This window comes from Hemicordylus capensis, chromosome 3, assembly GCF_027244095.1.
Source record: "Hemicordylus capensis ecotype Gifberg chromosome 3, rHemCap1.1.pri, whole genome shotgun sequence".
Lineage (NCBI taxonomy): Eukaryota > Metazoa > Chordata > Lepidosauria > Squamata > Cordylidae > Hemicordylus > Hemicordylus capensis.
Window position 1 is genome coordinate 9,089,936 of NC_069659.1, and position 18,231 is coordinate 9,108,166.

General features: G+C 47.8%; 1 protein-coding gene across 3 annotated transcripts in view; it reads left to right on the plus strand.

Moving 5' to 3' along the window:
- The window catches only part of TSKU (tsukushi, small leucine rich proteoglycan), a 29,114-nt gene extending 13,740 nt beyond the window's left edge, over window positions 1-15,374 (plus strand). For all 3 annotated transcript variants that reach the window (XM_053304777.1, XM_053304778.1, XM_053304776.1), the window contains exon 2: window positions 14,180-15,374. In XM_053304777.1, the coding sequence (XP_053160752.1) occupies window positions 14,180-15,250 (1,071 nt within the window). In that variant the 3' untranslated portion in view covers window positions 15,251-15,374. The remainder of the gene's footprint in view (window positions 1-14,179) is intronic.
- The last annotated feature ends 2,857 nt before the right edge of the window (window positions 15,375-18,231 follow it).

Below are 18,231 nucleotides of genomic sequence, written 5' to 3' on the forward strand. Positions count from 1 at the left end.
CTTTTTCTGGGCTGGCCAGGGCTTCTGGGCCTCCTTCCCCTTTCTCTGTCCATTGCTTGCAACATAACCGTTCATCAACCCACAGGGGGCAGGAGAAAACAGAGCTGGTTCAGCCAGAAACCGAGGCACTGTTGTAACTTGTAACCCCAGTGATCTATCGTCAGCCTGTTACCTGGTCTAACAGCAAAGCTTTCTAGGAGTTTTGAGGAGAGCTGGTCTTGTGGTCGCAAGCATGACTTGTCCCCTTTGATAAGCAGGGTCCACCCTGGTTGCATATGCATGGGAGACTAGAAGTGTGAGCACTGGAAGATATTCCCCGCAGGGGATGGAGCTGGTCTGGGAAGAGCAAGAAGATTCCAAGTTCCCTCCCTGGCAGCATCTCCAAGATAGGGCTGAAAGAGACTCCTGCCTGCAACCTTGGAGAAGCCGTTGCCAGTCTGTGTAGACAATACTGAGCGAGATGGACCTATGGTCCGACTCAGTATATGGCAGCTCCCTATGTTCCTACAGAGCCAGGGTGAGGCCCTTGTGGGTGCACACCAAGAGACTGCCCCAAGTTTGAAGACTCCTGGGAGAAGCTCCCCACCTCTCTCAAGCCTAAGGGACAGGGCGGCCCTTTCCTGAGGCAAGGTGAATTTGCGGTGCCTCATGCAGCTGATTATTGGGGGTACCAGTGAGGTGAAAAGTTGTCCCCTGCTATCAGAGGCACACCTAGGTAATTTCAAGATCTGGACCTAATAGTGTGTGGGGGGGGGGAGGGCTTGTTAACGGGACTTGAGGCAGACATGAGGGCCTGCTTGCTGCTGCTTCTGTTAAGAAATCTTTGTACATGCTCAGAGGCTCTCTCATCCTTGATATTTGTTCATGCCTTCCCTCTTACTGTGTGTCCAAGCTGGAGAAAACGTTATCTGATTATCTTCACCTGATCAACCCAGCCCGCCTCAGCAGGAATGGGCAAAGCTGCTTTTAAATAACTGGCAAGAGAAAATTATGGGATGGGGATGGATATGTGTTTACAAGAAACTGAAGATTAGTATCCCTCACACACAAGGGTGCCTGAGTACCAATTGCAGTGGAGTAACAGCAGGAGGGAGGGCATGCCCCTTTCAACTCCTGCCTGTGGCTTCCAGCGGCATCTGGTGGGCCACTGTGCGAAGCAGGATACTGGACTAGATGGGCCTGGGGCCTGATCCGGTAGGGCTGCTCTTATGTTCTTACGTAAGTTTGCAAGTCCGGCCTCATTCATGGCCCAAGGCTATTGTTGGGTTACGGAGGGGATAAACTTTGACAAAGAAAACAGTTGGCACCTTTAAGATACACAGAGGATCAGCAAGCTACTCTGCAAATGGCTTACAGGCAGATGGCCTTGGTGGGTGCTTTAAGAGGCTTCTTTCTGCCATATTCATTGAGAACACCGGGCTTCTGGCTGAATAGCCGCTCCTAAGAACGCCACTGCCTGCTGTCACCATTGGAGCAGATCTTCAGCACCAATCAGGTAGGGGCGTGCACAGACCAAGGGTTCATGGTTCGGTCCAATTTGAGGCAGAACCACGGATCTGCCAACTGGTTCGGTCCAGCTTGGGCCAACCATGAACCGGTTCGAGAGCGGCACCGGGGTGGGGCGGAGAGAGGCACCTTTAAAAGTAAATAAGCATGTCCTTACCGGTGGTAGCACCGCTCCAGGCAGTTTCCTGGTGTGTGTCCCCCTACACACACACCCCCGGCAGCCCGCACATGGCAGCATGGCTCTGGCACTTACCCGGCCTCTGAAGCTGCCTGGAGCAACGTTATTGCCGGTAAGGACATACTTATTTACTCTTCAAGGTGCCTCTCAATGCCCCTCCCCCGGTGTCAGTGCCGAACCAGTTCACGTATGGCCCGAATGGGACCGAACTGGTTTGCGGACCCGCGTTCCGGTTTGAACTGGGACTGAACCACGAACCCTCGGTCTGCACACACTCCTACAACCCGACCCCTTGCCAGCTTTGTCAGGAGCATCTCTCCCAGCCCTCCTTGCAAAGCTTGCAAGAGACACAAGGAGAGAAGAGGGATGTTTGCTGGCAACCTTCCCTCCTCCTTGGCCCTCCGTGCATTGTTCAGCGCTTGCAAGGGTGGCTTTTGAAAGGGGGTCTGGCCCCCAGCATGTATTTTGCACCTTAGCTCAGGCACGGCAATGCTCTGTCCTGCACCAGCTAAGGAAGCCTTTTTCCTGCGCCGCTTTACCAAGCCCCATGGCTTTAGTCAGTGGGGAGGGCACGGCTTAGGACCCTCCCTTCCTTGCAAGGGGCAGGTTTTCTGCATTTTGAACAGCCGGATGTTAAATATGTAACCCCTGGAATTCAACTGGGGAAGCTTTTCATAGCAGGGTGTTGCCGCAAGAAGGAAGATCTACCTGTTGTGTTTCTGCCTGTTTGGTAGCTGTTAACAGTGCTGGAGCCCTGCCAGGGGTGGCGGGAACATCCCAGAAGGCAAAACAGTAAGTCAGTGCAAATAAAATGCTGGATCTGAACCCAGGAGATCTCAAATCTCCCCTGAGTTTAATCTGAGCTCCAGTTGGGACCCATAAGTCAGTAATGTCAGTGTTAGCCCTGGAACATATGAAATAATAGACTTCCTTTGAGCATAATGCAGGGTGTCTTCCCTTCCTGCTCTCCCCCCTGAAAAATCACAAACAGTTGTACCTTTGAGCTTGCATATGACATGCCATTAGTCTGTGGAACTCATTGCCACTGACCTGGAGCCCATTTTCATAAATGGTTCCAGAAGTATGTTGTGCGGAACTGGGAAGGTGGAATTTTCTGCCAGAACTGCTGGTTGTTATTGCAGACTTGCATTTGGGAAGTGCCAGAAGTTGTATAGTTTATTTGGAGGGAGGGTACAGTTTGACCAATGCACCATGAAGGTGCAGATAAGTAATGGCATTAGCCTGATTCAGACATTATGTTGATGAGTGTACAGATGTCTGTACATTCGTACACATGTTTGTGTGAATGACTGTACACGTGTACACATGCTTGTGTGAATGACTACCTGTGTTCATTTTAAAAGTGAGCCTGGACACAGGCTCTTCAAATGCATGGTACAAATAGGAAATATACTTCTGTACCTCTGTTCAGCATGTGAATGTCTGTACGTGTGTACAGATCTGTACCGGTGTACTCTGTACACTCATACTGCTAACTGGGCAAAGAGGCACCTTTTACCATGGTGATTCTCTTTATTGAGCAGGGGGAGAGTAACTGGCCCTCTCCACCCCCAGCACAGGACCTCCAGTGACTGTTGCTGGTGTCTATCTTGTGTTTCTTTTTAGAATGTGAGCCCTTTGGGGACAGGGAGCCCTCTTATTTATTTATTATTTCTCTGTGTAAACCGCCCTGAGCCATTTTTGGAAGGGTGGTATAGAAATTGAATTAATAATAATAATAACAACAACACCTGTCTGACTGTGTAAACAAGAAATAATGATGATGATGATGTGTGAATGGGCCTATTATCTCAGTTAAGAGAGGAAAAATAAAGAAACAGAAAGGAATACCACTCCACAAGCCCATATTGTCGGATGTGGTTCTGAGAGTCCATTCTTCTCTTGCATTTTCCCAGCAACTGCCTCAAACTGAAATCTTAAGCAGCAGGTGGTCCTTTGGGGGGGGGGGGAAATCTCCCATTGTTAATTGAACAAGCGAGGGCGTTCCCTACACTGGAAAGGTGCCAGGCCTCCAGGTTGGATTCCTTTCTCTGGCTTCCTTAAAGCCTTTGTGAAATCTTACCTGCAGTTGCATCTCTTTTCTCCAGCCTCATGCAAACACTCACTCTATTTCCCCCTATGCTACCATTGTAGCCCTTACTTGAGTTCGGAGCCTGCAGTTCGCCGGTTGAAGGAAAGCTGATGCACCTTTTTGCCCCAAGGTCCTCTTGAAGCATTTCCAGGTCAAAAGCACGGTCTGATATTCAAACTTAGGGGAGTTCAAAGGTGCTGTGTGTGGCAGGGGGTTGCTGAGGGGGAAATACCAAAAATATTGGGTTCAAACATAGAAAATGCATGCATCTCGTGCCTTGGAGCGTGTCTCTTCATAAGTGCATGGTTGCCATTCATTCCTGTGGAGAAAGGTACAGTGATGCATTTTGGGGTACCAGTTAAAGCAAAGGTGTGTGTGTTCCCCCCCCCCATCTTGATATTAGATGCCCAGGACATAACCAAAAACAGCAGCCCTAGTCAGACCTGACACGGTACACGTGTACAAATGTTCGCACATGTGTGAATGCCTTAAGGCCCATTCACACGTTATGTGCAACACTCATACAATGAGTGTACAGTGTCGACAGGTACAGATCTGTACAGAGGTACGGTCGGTCACATGTTATGCTGAATGCAGATACAGAAGTACACTTCCTGTCTGTACCATGCATCTGAAAGGCTTGTATCCAGGTTCACTTTTAAAATGAGCACAGGTACGTTCATTCACACAAGCATGTGTCTAAGTGTACAAATATCTGTACATTCATTCAGCATAATGCCTGAATTGGACTTTACATGCATTCATTTTAAAAGTGAACCTGCGTACTGGTCCCTCAAATGCAGGGTATAGATAGGAAACACATAACTGTATCACCTTAATCACACATGGGGGCCATTCACACAACCTACTGGGCGGCATGCAGGGGGAAAGCTTCGCAAACCTTGCCTGCCCCCTAGACCAGGGTTTCTTAACCTTGGGCCCCCAAATGTTGTTGGACTACAACTCCCAGAATCCCCAGCCACAAAGGCCATGTCTGGGGATTCTGGGAGTTGTAGTCCAACAACATCTGGGGGCCCAAGGTTAAGAAACCCAGCCCTAGATGATGATCCAGTGCTTGGTGGGAACGCAGAGCACACCCCCACATGATTCGCACCGCACTGTGCACTGAGCGGATCGCTATGAGGCTGGGACTTGTTATCTCGGCCTCCGGGTATCCCACAGTGCACCACGTGCCGAGCGCAGTGCACGGGGGGGATTCCCCCAGAGAACGGGTGCTCTAGGCCCCCGGCTCTATGTCAGTGCGAGCTGCAAGTAGCCTGCACTTACACACAGTCCCAGCAGCTGGGACTCATTATGTTCATCACTCACACAGTCTAGCCCTCCAGACATTTTTTTTTTTAAAGGAACACAGCATCCTAAGAGCACACCCAGAAGCCCACCCTGGTGCTGACACTCTCAGAAAGCTTTGGCCCTCATGTTGTCCACTCTTATAGCATTTGTTTGAAGAGGCAAATGCTGTAAATGCAAAGGATTTGAGATTGTTTGCATGCTCAGAAGGATAGGGTGAGCTGTGGGTTCTCAGGAAAATTTTGAGCTGGGGATTTTTTCAAGAAATATTTCAAGAAAACTTTCCATGCAATTATTTTCCTCATTTGCCTACAAACAAAAACCCTCAAAAAATGTCCTATGCAAATTTCCTTGATGATGCCCTAATTGCATTGTGATCTGACCTAGCATGCTATGCGATCTATATATTTATTTACTTTTGCATTTATATCACACTCGTCCTCCAAGGAGCCCAGAGCAGTGTAAATGGTTATGTTTATCCTCACAACAACCCTGTGAGCAGGTTACACTGGAAAAAAAGTAACTGGCCTAGAGTCACCTGGTGAGTTTCATGGCTGAACAGGGATTTGAACTTTTAAGACTCCTCGGTCCGAGTCCAGCGCTGCAACCATTATACCACACTGGCTCTTGATATATTTAGTAAAAGAAAACCCCAAACACCAAATTAGCTTCCTATTTTGTTGATTTGTAAAATATCCACATGACAGAAATGTACTTTCTTACACACCTTTTGGGGATAATCACCTAATAAGCATTCATGACAACTTCAAAATTGCACAGCTTGCCTTGTATTGCATTGGAATCCATTCATTGTTGCTATTGTGTTTTATGAAACGAATCAAATCAAATCTTTATTTTGGTCAGTGATATTTATTTATTTAAAATATTTATACCCCACCCCTCCAGTGCAATACTGCTCGGGGCGGCTACGTAATAAAATTAATTTTTTAAAAAAATACAGATAATATAACTATTCCAGCCGCCAATTTAAACCATCAAACCTACACAAACTTTCACCACACTTTAAATGCAACAGTTAATTAAACACTGGAGTGACCTAAAAGCTCTCAATCCCCATACATAGCCAGAGACAATCAGATCACGTCTAATATTGCTTGCCATTGCACAAAACATCTTAAAAGTTATTCCAGAGTTGTGTCTTGCAAACAGAACATTAATCTTATGTGCTTCGGAGTGGCTGGGCATTAGTAATAACAGTATGAAACACTGAATAATTTTCCATGGAAAAATAAAGTATGGGGGGAAATTTCAGAACATTTTCTGTTTTGGAAAATTATATGTGGAAAATGTTCAGCCCCACATCTCTGCTTTCAAGAGTCAACTGGAGATCGAGGCCAGTTCCTGAGGGCTCCAGGCCAGTCCTGGAGATTCGGCAACTCATCTGCAAGTGCCGTGTCTGGGAATATTAGGAGGCTTCAGCCACGTGAGAGAAGCTCCCACTGCAGCCTCTCCCACACACTAAGGTTGCTTCACCATCGCCTCAACAGTCACAACAGTAATGGCGGCACCGTCTACCTTTTGAACATTTTTATTTTAGAAAGTGGGTGATAAAAAGAAATGCATTTTAAAAGTTGGCCATTATTTATCGCCATCACAGAATTCTTGAGGGGTGGTAGGAGAGCTGCGTGGAAAAGATGAGAAATGAAGCCGTGCTTTTATTGCTCCATAAACAGCTTGCACAGTGAAAGCCCTAAAAAGGCTCTATGAATAAGAAAGAGAAGACAAAAAGAAATTCAAATAAATATCCTGGCCTCGGGGATGGGGGGAGGACAGGTGAGAATGACGAGTCTCTTCCCCTCCGATGATGGCTTGCAGTAAATCCCCTCCATTGGCGGCAGATGTTGAGTTACTGCCCTGCCAGAAGCGGAAGCTGCAAGCCAAGGAACACAAAGTGTTATCCTTGCTCCAAGGACATGCTTATTGTGGGGGGGGGGAGGAAAATGGGGGGAAAGTGGCGGGAGCGAAGCTGTGCAGCTGTGGGGACCGTTCAGAAGGAAAGGGGGAAGCCGCCGCTAAAAGGCAGACATGTGGGGTTAATTAAGGGCTGAGCCCGAAGCGCCTCTTCCTCCCTCGGTTGGAGGCTGACTTTGTATTTGCTCTTGGCTGCTTGGTTTGGCTCCGTAACTTTTTTCCCCTTGTGCAGAAGATAAAATCCTCCAGGGAAAGAGGGTGGGGAGAGGGCGAATGTGGAAGAAGCATTTATCATTTATCTGGCACAATTAATCAGGGCAATTTATCAGCCAGTGAGGTTTTCTACCTGCTGGGAAACGTGTTCCAAATGGGGGAACTTCTCGATTAGTGGCTCTTAACCACTGTGCCCTGCCAGATGGGGCTGCAGCTGAGCAGTGGAGTATCTGCTCTCTGCATGCAGAAGGTCCCAGGTTCAATCCCTGGCAGCGTCTCCTGGTAGGGCTGGGAAAGGCTCCTGCCTAAAACCTGGTAGAGCTGCTGCTGGTCAGTGTAGACAATACTCAGCTAGATGGACCAATGGCCTGACTCTGTAGAAAACAGCTTCCTTTGTTCCTCTATATTATATTAAGCTCTGCTCAGTTATTTATGGAGTGGAGAGAAAGGGTGTAGGTTAGGGCCTGGTTCGTTTTGTCCTGGCCAAAATTCTGCTTCAGTTCCACCGAAGCAGAATTTCGGCCCGGACCAAGCGAAAAAAACTCTTTGTGTGCTTCCCCACATTTTGTGCCTTTGCAATGTAAAAGTGTGGTGTGGATGTTCCATCTGAAGCCAGTCAGTGCAGAAAAGTGCAAAATACATGACTTTCCTCCCTCAAAAATAAAAGTGGGGAATGCCACGATGCAGCCCCCTGCTGTCATGGGTCCCAGCCAGAGGTAGCCCTCCCATGAGGCAAGGGTAAGGTGGTCACTTCAGGTGCAGGGAGGGGCACAAGGGGTGGCCAGCACTAGCCCCCTGCCACCAGGGGTGCCACGGTAGCCCTCTTCAGGGCTTATCAATGTAAGAAGCACTCACATTTACAGTGGGGAAAGCAGGGAGGAAGTCCCGCCCGCCGCTGCCACTCGCCCCTCCCACCCGTCATCTGAAGCAGGAGGCACCATAAACGTGTTCACTGGGATTCTGCAACCTCAGTCAATCGGTGAACCCACTTACCGCGCCGCGCCCCTCAGACCAATAGCGCTATACATGCATGCACCCCACAGGAGGAGTTGAGTGACAGCAGCAGGGCGGGACTTCCTCCCTGCTTTCCTCACTGTCAACGTGAGCGCTGCTGGTGCTGATAATGCCCGAGGAGGGCTCTTGTCTCCAGTTTTTGAACTCCCTTCAAAGGGCAGTGGATGGTCAGGTATGTAGTGTAATGTGAGCCACGAGTGTTGTCGTTCGACAACTGCAACCGTTGTCATGGCCACTGTATCACGAATAAGATTGGTTGGCAGGCTGCGCATCCTTCTGAGGGCGGAGCCAGAGTCTTGCTCCACCCACATAAGGATGCACAGCCTGTAGCTCTGCACTCTACAGGAGCGACGTACTAAACTAACGGTGTTTATTAAGGTTTGCTTCATTGTGCTGGGCCGGCAGAGAGGGAAGCAGTTTTTACTTTTTTATTTTATTTTATTTATTACACTTTTATACCGCCCCAACTCGTGTCTCTGGGCAGTTCACAATGACAAAACAGTTTAAAACACATATAAAAACACTTAAAAACAATTAAAAACTAACAACTTTAAAAGTCAATCACAGAATCACAGAAAACCTATTAAAAGTCAATCACAGAAAACCTATTAAAAGTCAATAACAGAATTAAAAACCTGCTTGCCTCCCCTCCCTGCAAAAAGCCTTTTTAGGGTCCAGGAATATGTCTGCAAGGGCCGTATTGGAATGAGGAGAGAGGTGAACTCCCCAGTGCTGCACAAGCTGGATACTAAATTAGAGGCTCATGTGCGCCCTGATTCGGCATCAAGCGAGGAGGGAGGTGATAGGACTCCTGGGGGGTGGGGTGAGGAGTGGTGGTGGAGGGGTGTGGCTGATGAGAAATGCCACTCGCCCCCAGCCCCACACCCTCCTAGGGTCAGCCCTGCAGTCAAGATAATCTTCTCCTCATTACTCACCTCCGATTCAGAAACTTAATTATAGTATCCCAAACCAAGAAGCTGAAAGCAGAACAATGAAAACTTGAGCAACTCACACTAAGGGCACCTCCAGAAATGTCTTCAAAAGACAAAATAGGGACAATCATTGACCAAGAACAGATTGCGTTGCAGCTGTATCAGCATGATGCCTGCCACTTCCCAAGTCTGGAAAATAAGTTGTGCCCTCCGCCTCTGGAAAAAAATTCCCTGGCAAATGTTACGTAGGCCTCCCCCTCAACCCCCACCATGCGACAATGGTTGTTTTTTTTTTAAGGCCAGGGTAGCGTTTTCCTCCCCCTTCCATTTCTGGTATAATCCAGTTAGATTTCTGTCACCTCCATCTGATCGCCTGTGTCTGTAAGTTGGCGAGCTGGCCTGAGAAATTGCGTTGTGCTTCCCTCTGGATGCTAAAAACGCTCCTTTTTAAATCACCCCGTTGGAAAACAATCGCAGCAGCAATTCTGTGTGTAACTAACTGTGGAGTCTAACTTCAAGGCAGGTAGATGGATTAATCAAGGTTGAGAAAACCCAGGAGTCTATTAAAATTTGACAAGCAGCGGGGACGTTTTTAAGAACGGCGATGCTTTAAAGGGGTTGCTATCGCTGGCAAAGTGATGCTGTTAAAGCAACATCACTCAGGGTTTTGATTTATCTTGTACAGCTCCATTCACCGCTGGGCTGGCATCTCTCTCTCTCTCTCTCTCTCTCTCTCTCTCTTGCCTGTTTAAAAATAGCAGTTCTTGATGATTGTTCTCTCCTCCTGAGGCTGTGGAATTTATCCCTATTGTCACCCTGTGTTTTCAAATAACTATCTTTTCCCCCTTTAAACCACCGCTGCTGTAAATTCACACCGGGGTCCAATCACTTCAATTTGAGATCCGTCGGCCAGCTCCAAAGGTGATGGGTCTTAATAGCAGTGCTAAAGAGACAGTCCATCTCCCTCCATTCTTGGAGAGAAAGAGCGAGGGTTGTGTGAAGAAATGGAACCCTGTTTAGTTCAGTTCTGAAATGGCGGCTGCCTGTTTTGAAAAGCCAGAAATCAGACTTGTTTCCCCTCCTCCGGGCATACAGACAGTAGCTGACATATTTCACAAAGTTCTGTGTGCCTTTTAAGGAAACATTTGCACAACGGCGCAATAGCGCTCTTGCACAAATACACAGAATTGTCCAAAATCCAACTGGATTTTAGCAACTCTGTTATGGAAATAACGATCATTGTATGTTGGGTGGCCATTATTTCCGTAATGGATGTCTATCACACAACTCCGTTTGCACAATTCTGTGTATTTGCACAAGAGGTATTTGCACAGTTCTGTGTATTTGCACATCTATTGCACAGCTGTGTGCATGTTTCATAAAAATGCATACTGAACTTGGCATAGTATGTCAGCTAGAGTGTTTCAACATCAGCTTCATGGTGAAGTTCAGGAAATCACAGGGGTATGGGGCCATAGGATTGCCGCTGTCTTATTTTCAGAATATGTTGGCCATGGGCCTCCTGATCTCTCGTGAGCCTGTGCAGTGTCCTGCACTCAGGAAGCACCCTAGGGTTCTTAGTTCCCTAGGCAAAGTTTGATTTTTCCCCTGCCTGCCTGGCTTCAACTTGAGACATGCAGGCTGATCATTCATGAGATCAGCCTGCATGGATAACAAGCAAATGACTAGCCTGTGCTGGTTTGAGGATACAGTGGGAGAGAGTTCCCAGTCTATTATGGGGGCAAAACGCTTAACACTCCAGAGATGAGAGGATGCTGCTGTTGATTTGGAAATAAAGTTTGAAACCATATCTTTTTGGAAATGAATGCTGAGGTGGGCAATTCATATTCAAGAGAGGGAGTGCACTTTATGAAACTAGCTGTTTAGTGGCTAAGGTGCGGCAAACAAAAAGAACTGTGCAGGTTTTGGGGGGAGCAGGGTACAGGATTGCATATTACATTTTTGCAGTACTGTGCAGTACTAAAGGTAAAGTAAAGTTTTGCCGTCGAGTCGGTGTCTACTCCTGGCGACCACAGAGCCCCGTGTGGTTGTCTTTGGTAGAATACAGGAGGGGTTTACCATTGCCTCCTCCCACACAGTATGAGATGATGCCTTTCAGCATTTTCCTATATTGCTGCTGCCCGATATAGGTGTTCCCCATAGTCTGGGAAACGTCTGGGGACTTGAACATAGACTGGGACATAGTCTGGGGATTTGAACTGGCAACCTCTTGCTCCCTAGGCAAGTTACTTCCCCGCTGCGCCATTAGGTGGCTCACGGATGCAATAGAGGAGGGAGAGAAAATGCTATGTTCTGGCACTGTTTATGCACCGCCCTGCCCCCCACGGCCAGAACTGGTGTCCTAAGTTACTGTCTAGGTCTGCCTAGTGGATGGGCTGGCCTTGAGGAAGTGAAGAACATGCATCAAGGGGTAGCCCAAGGCATTGCAGCACCTGAGAGGAGGTGCTAAATTCTGCCTTGCCCCACATCCATGGTAGAGCCTAGGCCCCTTTCAAAACCAACCTTGCAAGCTTCAAAAGTGCAGGGGGAGCAGGGAAGGTAGCCAGGATCCTCTCCTGATCCTTGCAAGTAGTGTGAAAAGAGGTGCTCCTTCTTGCAAAGCTTGCAAGGGTCAGGTCAGTCCCAAAGAGCTGTTCCACTGATGGAGCAGCTGTTTGGGACTGATCTGACTCTCCAATAATCTTCCACCTGAGATGAGTGGCTCACCTTGCCTCGTAAAGGGCTGCCCTTTCGTCCATTAGGGGTGTGCACAAAACCAGGTTACCCGGTTTGGTTCAAGTCTGATTCGGACTTGAACTGGACCAGTCATGTTCAGTTTTGCCACACACACCCAAACCCCTCCAGTTCAGTTTGGTCTGGGGGGGTGGTTCGCGGTTGTTGTTTTGCTCACCCCCTCCAGGAGACTTCTCCAAGGCTGCAAGGGGGTCTCCAGAGGTTCCGCCTCCCCCCCCCCCCACTGGCCTCCATTATGTGTCAAATTGCCCAGTTCCGGCAGTCTTCGGCCCCTTCCAGGCCTCACCCCCATGGAGGTGGCTATTTTGGAGGCCACCATGCATGCCCAATGTGTGGCCAGGTCATGACCCAGGGTTTGAATGCTTGTTTGTTAACTTTTTTAAAAAAAAGAGATGATACTTCTAGACGTTTGGGTTGTAGAGAAAACCAGAGAACACTCTACAGGCAGCCTCCACTAAATTGTTAAAACTTAGGAACATAGGAAACTGCCATATACCGAGTCAGACCATTGGTCTATCTAGCTCAGTATTGTCTTCACAGACTGGCAGCAGCTTCTCCAAGGCTGCAGGCAGGAATCTCTCTCAGCCCTATCTTGGAGATTCTGCCAGGGAGGGAACTTGGAACCTTCTGCTCTTCCCAGAGTGGCTCCATCCCCTCAGGGGAAGATCTTGCAGTGTTCACACATCAAGTCTCCCATTCATATGCAACCAGGGCAGACCCTGCTTAGCTATGGGGACAAGTCATGCTTGTTACCACAAGACCAGCTCTTCTCTGCTCATATTGCTGTGGAAAAACCAGGTGGCTTTCTTCTTTAAATATTAATACTTGGAGAGAACCTGGGTGTGGCTTCCAATAGTCAGGGTGATGCTTTACTCAGCACTGGAGATGGCATGTCAGCAAATATGTCCAGTTGGGAGAAATTTTTCATCTTGCGTCACTGGGCTCTATTCCATTCTCAAGTCAAAATTTTCCTGGCACCAGTTTTGTGAGCTGAAGGCTACACAGTGCAAGCTCACATGCTGGGGTGAAGGCGAGGCTAAGAGCCTTCCCTTGGCAATGCTAGCTGTGCAGAATCATTGTTTTGGTGGGTGGGCTGCAAATAGATAATCCAATTCACTCGGTGCATTGGAAAGCGGTGCATTCCCGGGGGGGGGGTTAACTCCATGAGCATTTCCTAAATGTCACGTCAGAAAATAGCAGGTCCTTTATTTCAATCAGTCTTGCAAATTAGAGGTGGATGGATTTTGCCCATTTGGGGCAGTTATTGTTCTATAGATGGTTTTTACCGCCACACCTCGTTCCTCTCTTTGCCTGCCTTTTGCTTTAACTTTTTCCAGGTTTCCAAACTTTATTTCAGAATTGGTGTATGCTCAGTTTGCTGCAGTTTACCATATTATACCGTTTCCCTGCCTCTGTACAGATTCTCTCTGGGCCATAGTGCATATACTGTATGCCTAAATTAAATCACAGCACAAAATGGAATCTTGATGTTATTACATCAAGATCTGTAGTTTAATCCAGGCGCATATGAGCTAGTGTGCACAGAGTACCTGTAAGGAAAAGAAAAGGTACATTAACCACTGTTCCCTCTAACAGCGATTCCCAGGTGTTGTTAACTACAAATCCCAGAATCCCCAGCTGCAGTAGCTTTTGCTTGGGGATTCTGGGAGCTGTAGTCAACAACATCTGGGAATCCCTGTTAGAGGGAACACTGAACTGAAAACTCCAGTATACTATTCTTGCACAGTGTCTGTATAAAATCTGGAAAACTAAAACAGAAGAATGACTGACTGCTAACACCTTGATTGATTGATTGATTGATTGATTGATTGAATGCTGTCAAGTCAATGCCAACTCTTAGCAACCAAATCGATAGATTCTCTCCAGGATACCACTCTCAAAACAAGATCAGGTAGTTCAGAACCCCCAAATCCAGGAAGAAACTCAGAAGGGGAGGATTTCACAAGAATACCTCCTTTCAACTACATATAAGAGGAAAATACCCCCTCAAACAGGAGTTCTCAAACCTGGGTCCCCAGATATTGTTGGACTACAACTCCCATCATCCACTGCCAGAGGCCATTGCATCATGGAATGAAGAGAATGATGGGAATTGTAGCCTAACAGCATCTGGGGATCCAGGTTAGATAACCCCCGCCCTAACAGTATAACTCCAAACAACCCAACTTCCTGTCTCTAGCTGCGGCAGTCGTTGATTGATGTCTTTCTATTTGTGTTTTTGTTCTCCAGGTTCCAGAAATGCCTTTCTTAATTTGGATCAACGTGTTGCTCCTCTTTCCTGGCATCAGTACTTCAAAGACCTGCTTCCCAGGATGCCACTGTGAAGTGGAGACTTTTGGTCTCTTTGACAGCTTCAGCTTAACCAAAGTAGACTGCAGTGGGATTGGGTCCCATATTGTGCCTGTCCCCATTCCCCTGGACACTACCTACTTGGATTTATCATCAAACAGACTGGAATCCATCAATGAGTCCATGCTGACTGGCCCTGGATATACCACACTGGTTAGCCTTGACTTGAGCTATAACAAAATCTCAAAGGTTGCTTCTTCTGCTTTCTCTGGGCTTCGGTATCTTGAATCCTTGGATCTGAGTCATAACTCCTTGATCGCCCTCCCAGATGAATGCTTCTCTCGGTCACCCCTGGGAGATGTCGATCTCAGCAATAACCTCCTCCTGGAAATAACGCTGAACATCTTTGCCTCCAAAGGTCAAGGGAAACCAATCAATGTCGATCTCTCTAACAATTTAATCAACATGGTTTCAAGGCGCCAAGATAAAGCCACCCCCAACATTCAAAGCTTAAATCTCTCTGGAAACAGGTTAAAACGTATCCCAAACCTTCAAGGGATACCTCTTCGGTACTTAAACCTTGATGGAAACCCAGTATCGCTAATCGAGAAAGGAGCGTTCTCGGGACTGAAGGATTTAATCCACCTCTCACTCAGTGGTATTCACGACCTGTTCGAGATCTCTCCATACAGCTTCAAAGATCTGCCCGCTCTCCAAGTCCTTGATTTATCCAACAACCCCAACATTAAATTGTTCAGCGCTGAAGTTTTCCACAGCTTAAATTCTTTGCAAGAGCTCAACCTGTCTGGCACAGGGATAGCAGCTTCTGTATCAAAAGCAATGCTGAAATACTTGCCTTCCATCAAAAGCATCACCTTGGGCAAGAACGTCAAGTGTCTTAAGACAATCCGAGAAGGCCAGTACCACAGACAGAGTGGGCTGACCAAGAAAGAGGTCTTGAGCTGCCATGACAGTCATGGGTCGATAGCAACTGCTCCTTATGACTTGTGACAAGGGCCAAGAGGGGGTATGGATACTGGACTTGAAAAAGCCACCAATGTGCCTTCTGTAAAAATGGTTAATTTATATTGTTTTGTATATTTTAATACTTGATTACAATGATTGATTAAGACAGCGGGTGTGTGTGTGTGAGTTAATTTGGTTGCTTCTCCCCTGTCCCAAGTTGGAACATGGAAGATGGGGCCGTGGCTCAGAGGAAGAGCAACTACCTAGAAAGTCCCAGGTTCAATCCTCCAGGTGCGGCTGGGAAAGAGCCGTCTGAAATCCTGGAGAGCTGCTGCCAGTCTGTGTAGACAGTACTAAGCTAGATGGACCAGTGGTCTGACTCAGTAGAAAGCAGCTTCCTACGATACTAAATACTAAATTAAGGTATTCAGTCCTTCTTCAGGGGAGTGGACCTAAGTCTTGGAGTTGCACACTGCTATCACTACCACAGCCCCTGGGATTGCACATATCTTTCATGAGGCTCTTCACACGATCAGTGTGAAGAGCTGTAAGGGGGTTTGTGAAGAGAGCGGGCTTAGCCCACTCTCCCCGCAGATGGTCCAAAGGCAGCCCTGGGTGGCTGCATTGGCCGCCCACCCGACTGCCAGCTCCATCATGGAGCCAACGGGGGTCGGAGGTCGCGCAGCCCCTGGAAGTTCCAGGATGCCCCACAGGAGTGCGCGGGGCATCCTGGAGAAACCCCCAAGCCTGGGAGGCTGCTTGCAGTGGTCAGGGGTCTATTCGTGTGTTGCTGTGCATCGTGGCAACACACGAGCAAAAGGATGAGGTTAACGGAGCGCACGACTAAGGGGAAGGGTATTTATGGAGGCTAGCTGCCGGGAGCCAAGTAGCTCCCGTTGCAGCACATGATCGCCCAAAAGTGGGTTAGGTTCCCTTAGCTCGCTTTTGGGCAATTGTGGGAATAGCCTCAATGTCAAGTATGGTGGAGAAACAGATGCATGATTCACCTTATATCTGTGATCCTTTCCTTTCCCAAAATGGTAGAAAGACTGGGGAGACTGGATAAACCATGTATGCACTATCATTGTGCTCATCTGTTGTTATTATTATTATTACATTTATATCCCGCTCTTCCTCCAAGGAGCCCAGAGCGGTGTACTACATACTTGAGTTTCTCTTTCACAACAACCCTGTGAAGTAGGCTAGGCTGAGAGAGAAGTGACTGGCCCAGAGTCACCCAGCTAGTATTATGGCTGAGTGGGGATTTGAACTCGGGTCTCCCCGGTCCTAGTCCAGCACTCTAACCACTACACCACGCTGGCTCACACACCGCACTGGCTCACTATGTCATTTGCATGGTGAGATCTCCACAGAGAACTACTTCTGTGAGCCAAATCTCTGAACTGCAACTGAATCACTACTATGCGTCTAATTCCATAGCCTCTAAGGTAATGCAATGCCTGGTGATGTTCTAGGGCAGGGGTTCCCAACCTGTGGTCCTCCTCCAGATGTTGCTGGGGATGATGGGAGTTGTGGTTCAGCAACATCTGGAGGAGGACCACAGGTTGGGAACCCCTGTTCTAGGGCATATTAAAAAAAAGAAAGAGATTAACAGATTTCTGGGTATGAATAGTATTCACCCAGGAGTTCTTAAATGTGGAATGGCTGCTTTTCTAATGAAAATCTGTACCTAAAATCGGCCGTGTCACAGGACTAGAAAGTAACTAATGTAACACTTGCTGACATCCTCACTAATGGTGAAGAGGCACAATATGCAAAACACCTGTGCAGCGTTTAGCAATCCAGAGTCTTACTGTGTGTGCAAAGGAAATGGTTTATGCCAATCCCCCCTCCCCCCAGAAGTGCTCCCTGTAACCTGGAAATAGGTCCTTGAGAGCTGTGTGGCCCTCAGGGAGCTACTTCCGGGTCACAGGGAGTGCTTCCAGGCAGGCGCGGGCCGTGAATGTGCCTCCGGGGTGGTGGCGGGCGGCTTCTTTAACTGGAAACGGAGCCGGTGCTCCGTGCCGCCCAGCAGCCCCCGTGGCGGGGAATCGCCTCCACCACTTACCTGGCTCCCGCGGAGGCGAGCCAGCGGCCAGGTAAGTGGTGGAGGCGATTCCCCGCCGCGGGGGCTGCTGGGCGGCACGGAGCACCAGCTCCGTTTCCAGTTAAAGAAACCGCCATCCCCCCACCCCCCCGGAGGCGCGTTCACGGCCCGCGCCTGCTTCCAGGGGAAGGGGGGATTGGTGAAAATTGCCTCTCCCTGTACTCAGCACAACTCTGGATTACTAAATGCTTTGGAGGCTCTTTGCATGTTGCACCTCTGCATTGTTAGAAGGATGACAACCACTGGTTTATAAAAAGGGATCTGGGGGAATCCGGGAAATTACCAGGGCTGGTTCACTTAATTCTGTTCTGGGTAAATTGGTGGACCATCACCAAGTTATTGGGCATATAAAAGAACAAGCCTTGTTGAAGGAGAGTCATGGCTTCTGCAAAGGTAAGTCCTGCCTCTCAAACTTTTCAGAGTTCTTTGAGAATGTCAGCAAGCTTGTGAATAGAAGTGATACTGTTGTTGACACTGTATAATTGGACTTTCAAAAAGGTTTACACAAAATATCTCATGAAAGGCTCGAGTCAACGTAGCAGTAGTGGATTGATTCGCTAGTTAAAGAACAGGAAGCAGAGAGGAGGAATAAGTTGCCAATGTTCATAATGCAGAGAAATAAGCAGTGGGGGTCCCCCAAGGATCTGTATTGATACTTTTTATCTGGAGTTAGGGGACAAGCAGTGAGATAGCCAAGTTTGCAGATTTTATTTCATTCATTCATTCATTCATTACACTTGTATACCGCCCCAAACTCTCATCTCTGGGTGGTTCACATTGATATAAAACAGTTAAAAACACATGAAAGCAAATAAAAACTTAACAATTTAGAAATCAATCACAGAATTAAAACCTATACATTATCAAGAAGCTGAAAAAGCCTGAGTAAAAAGATGGGTTTTTAAATATTTTAAAATAA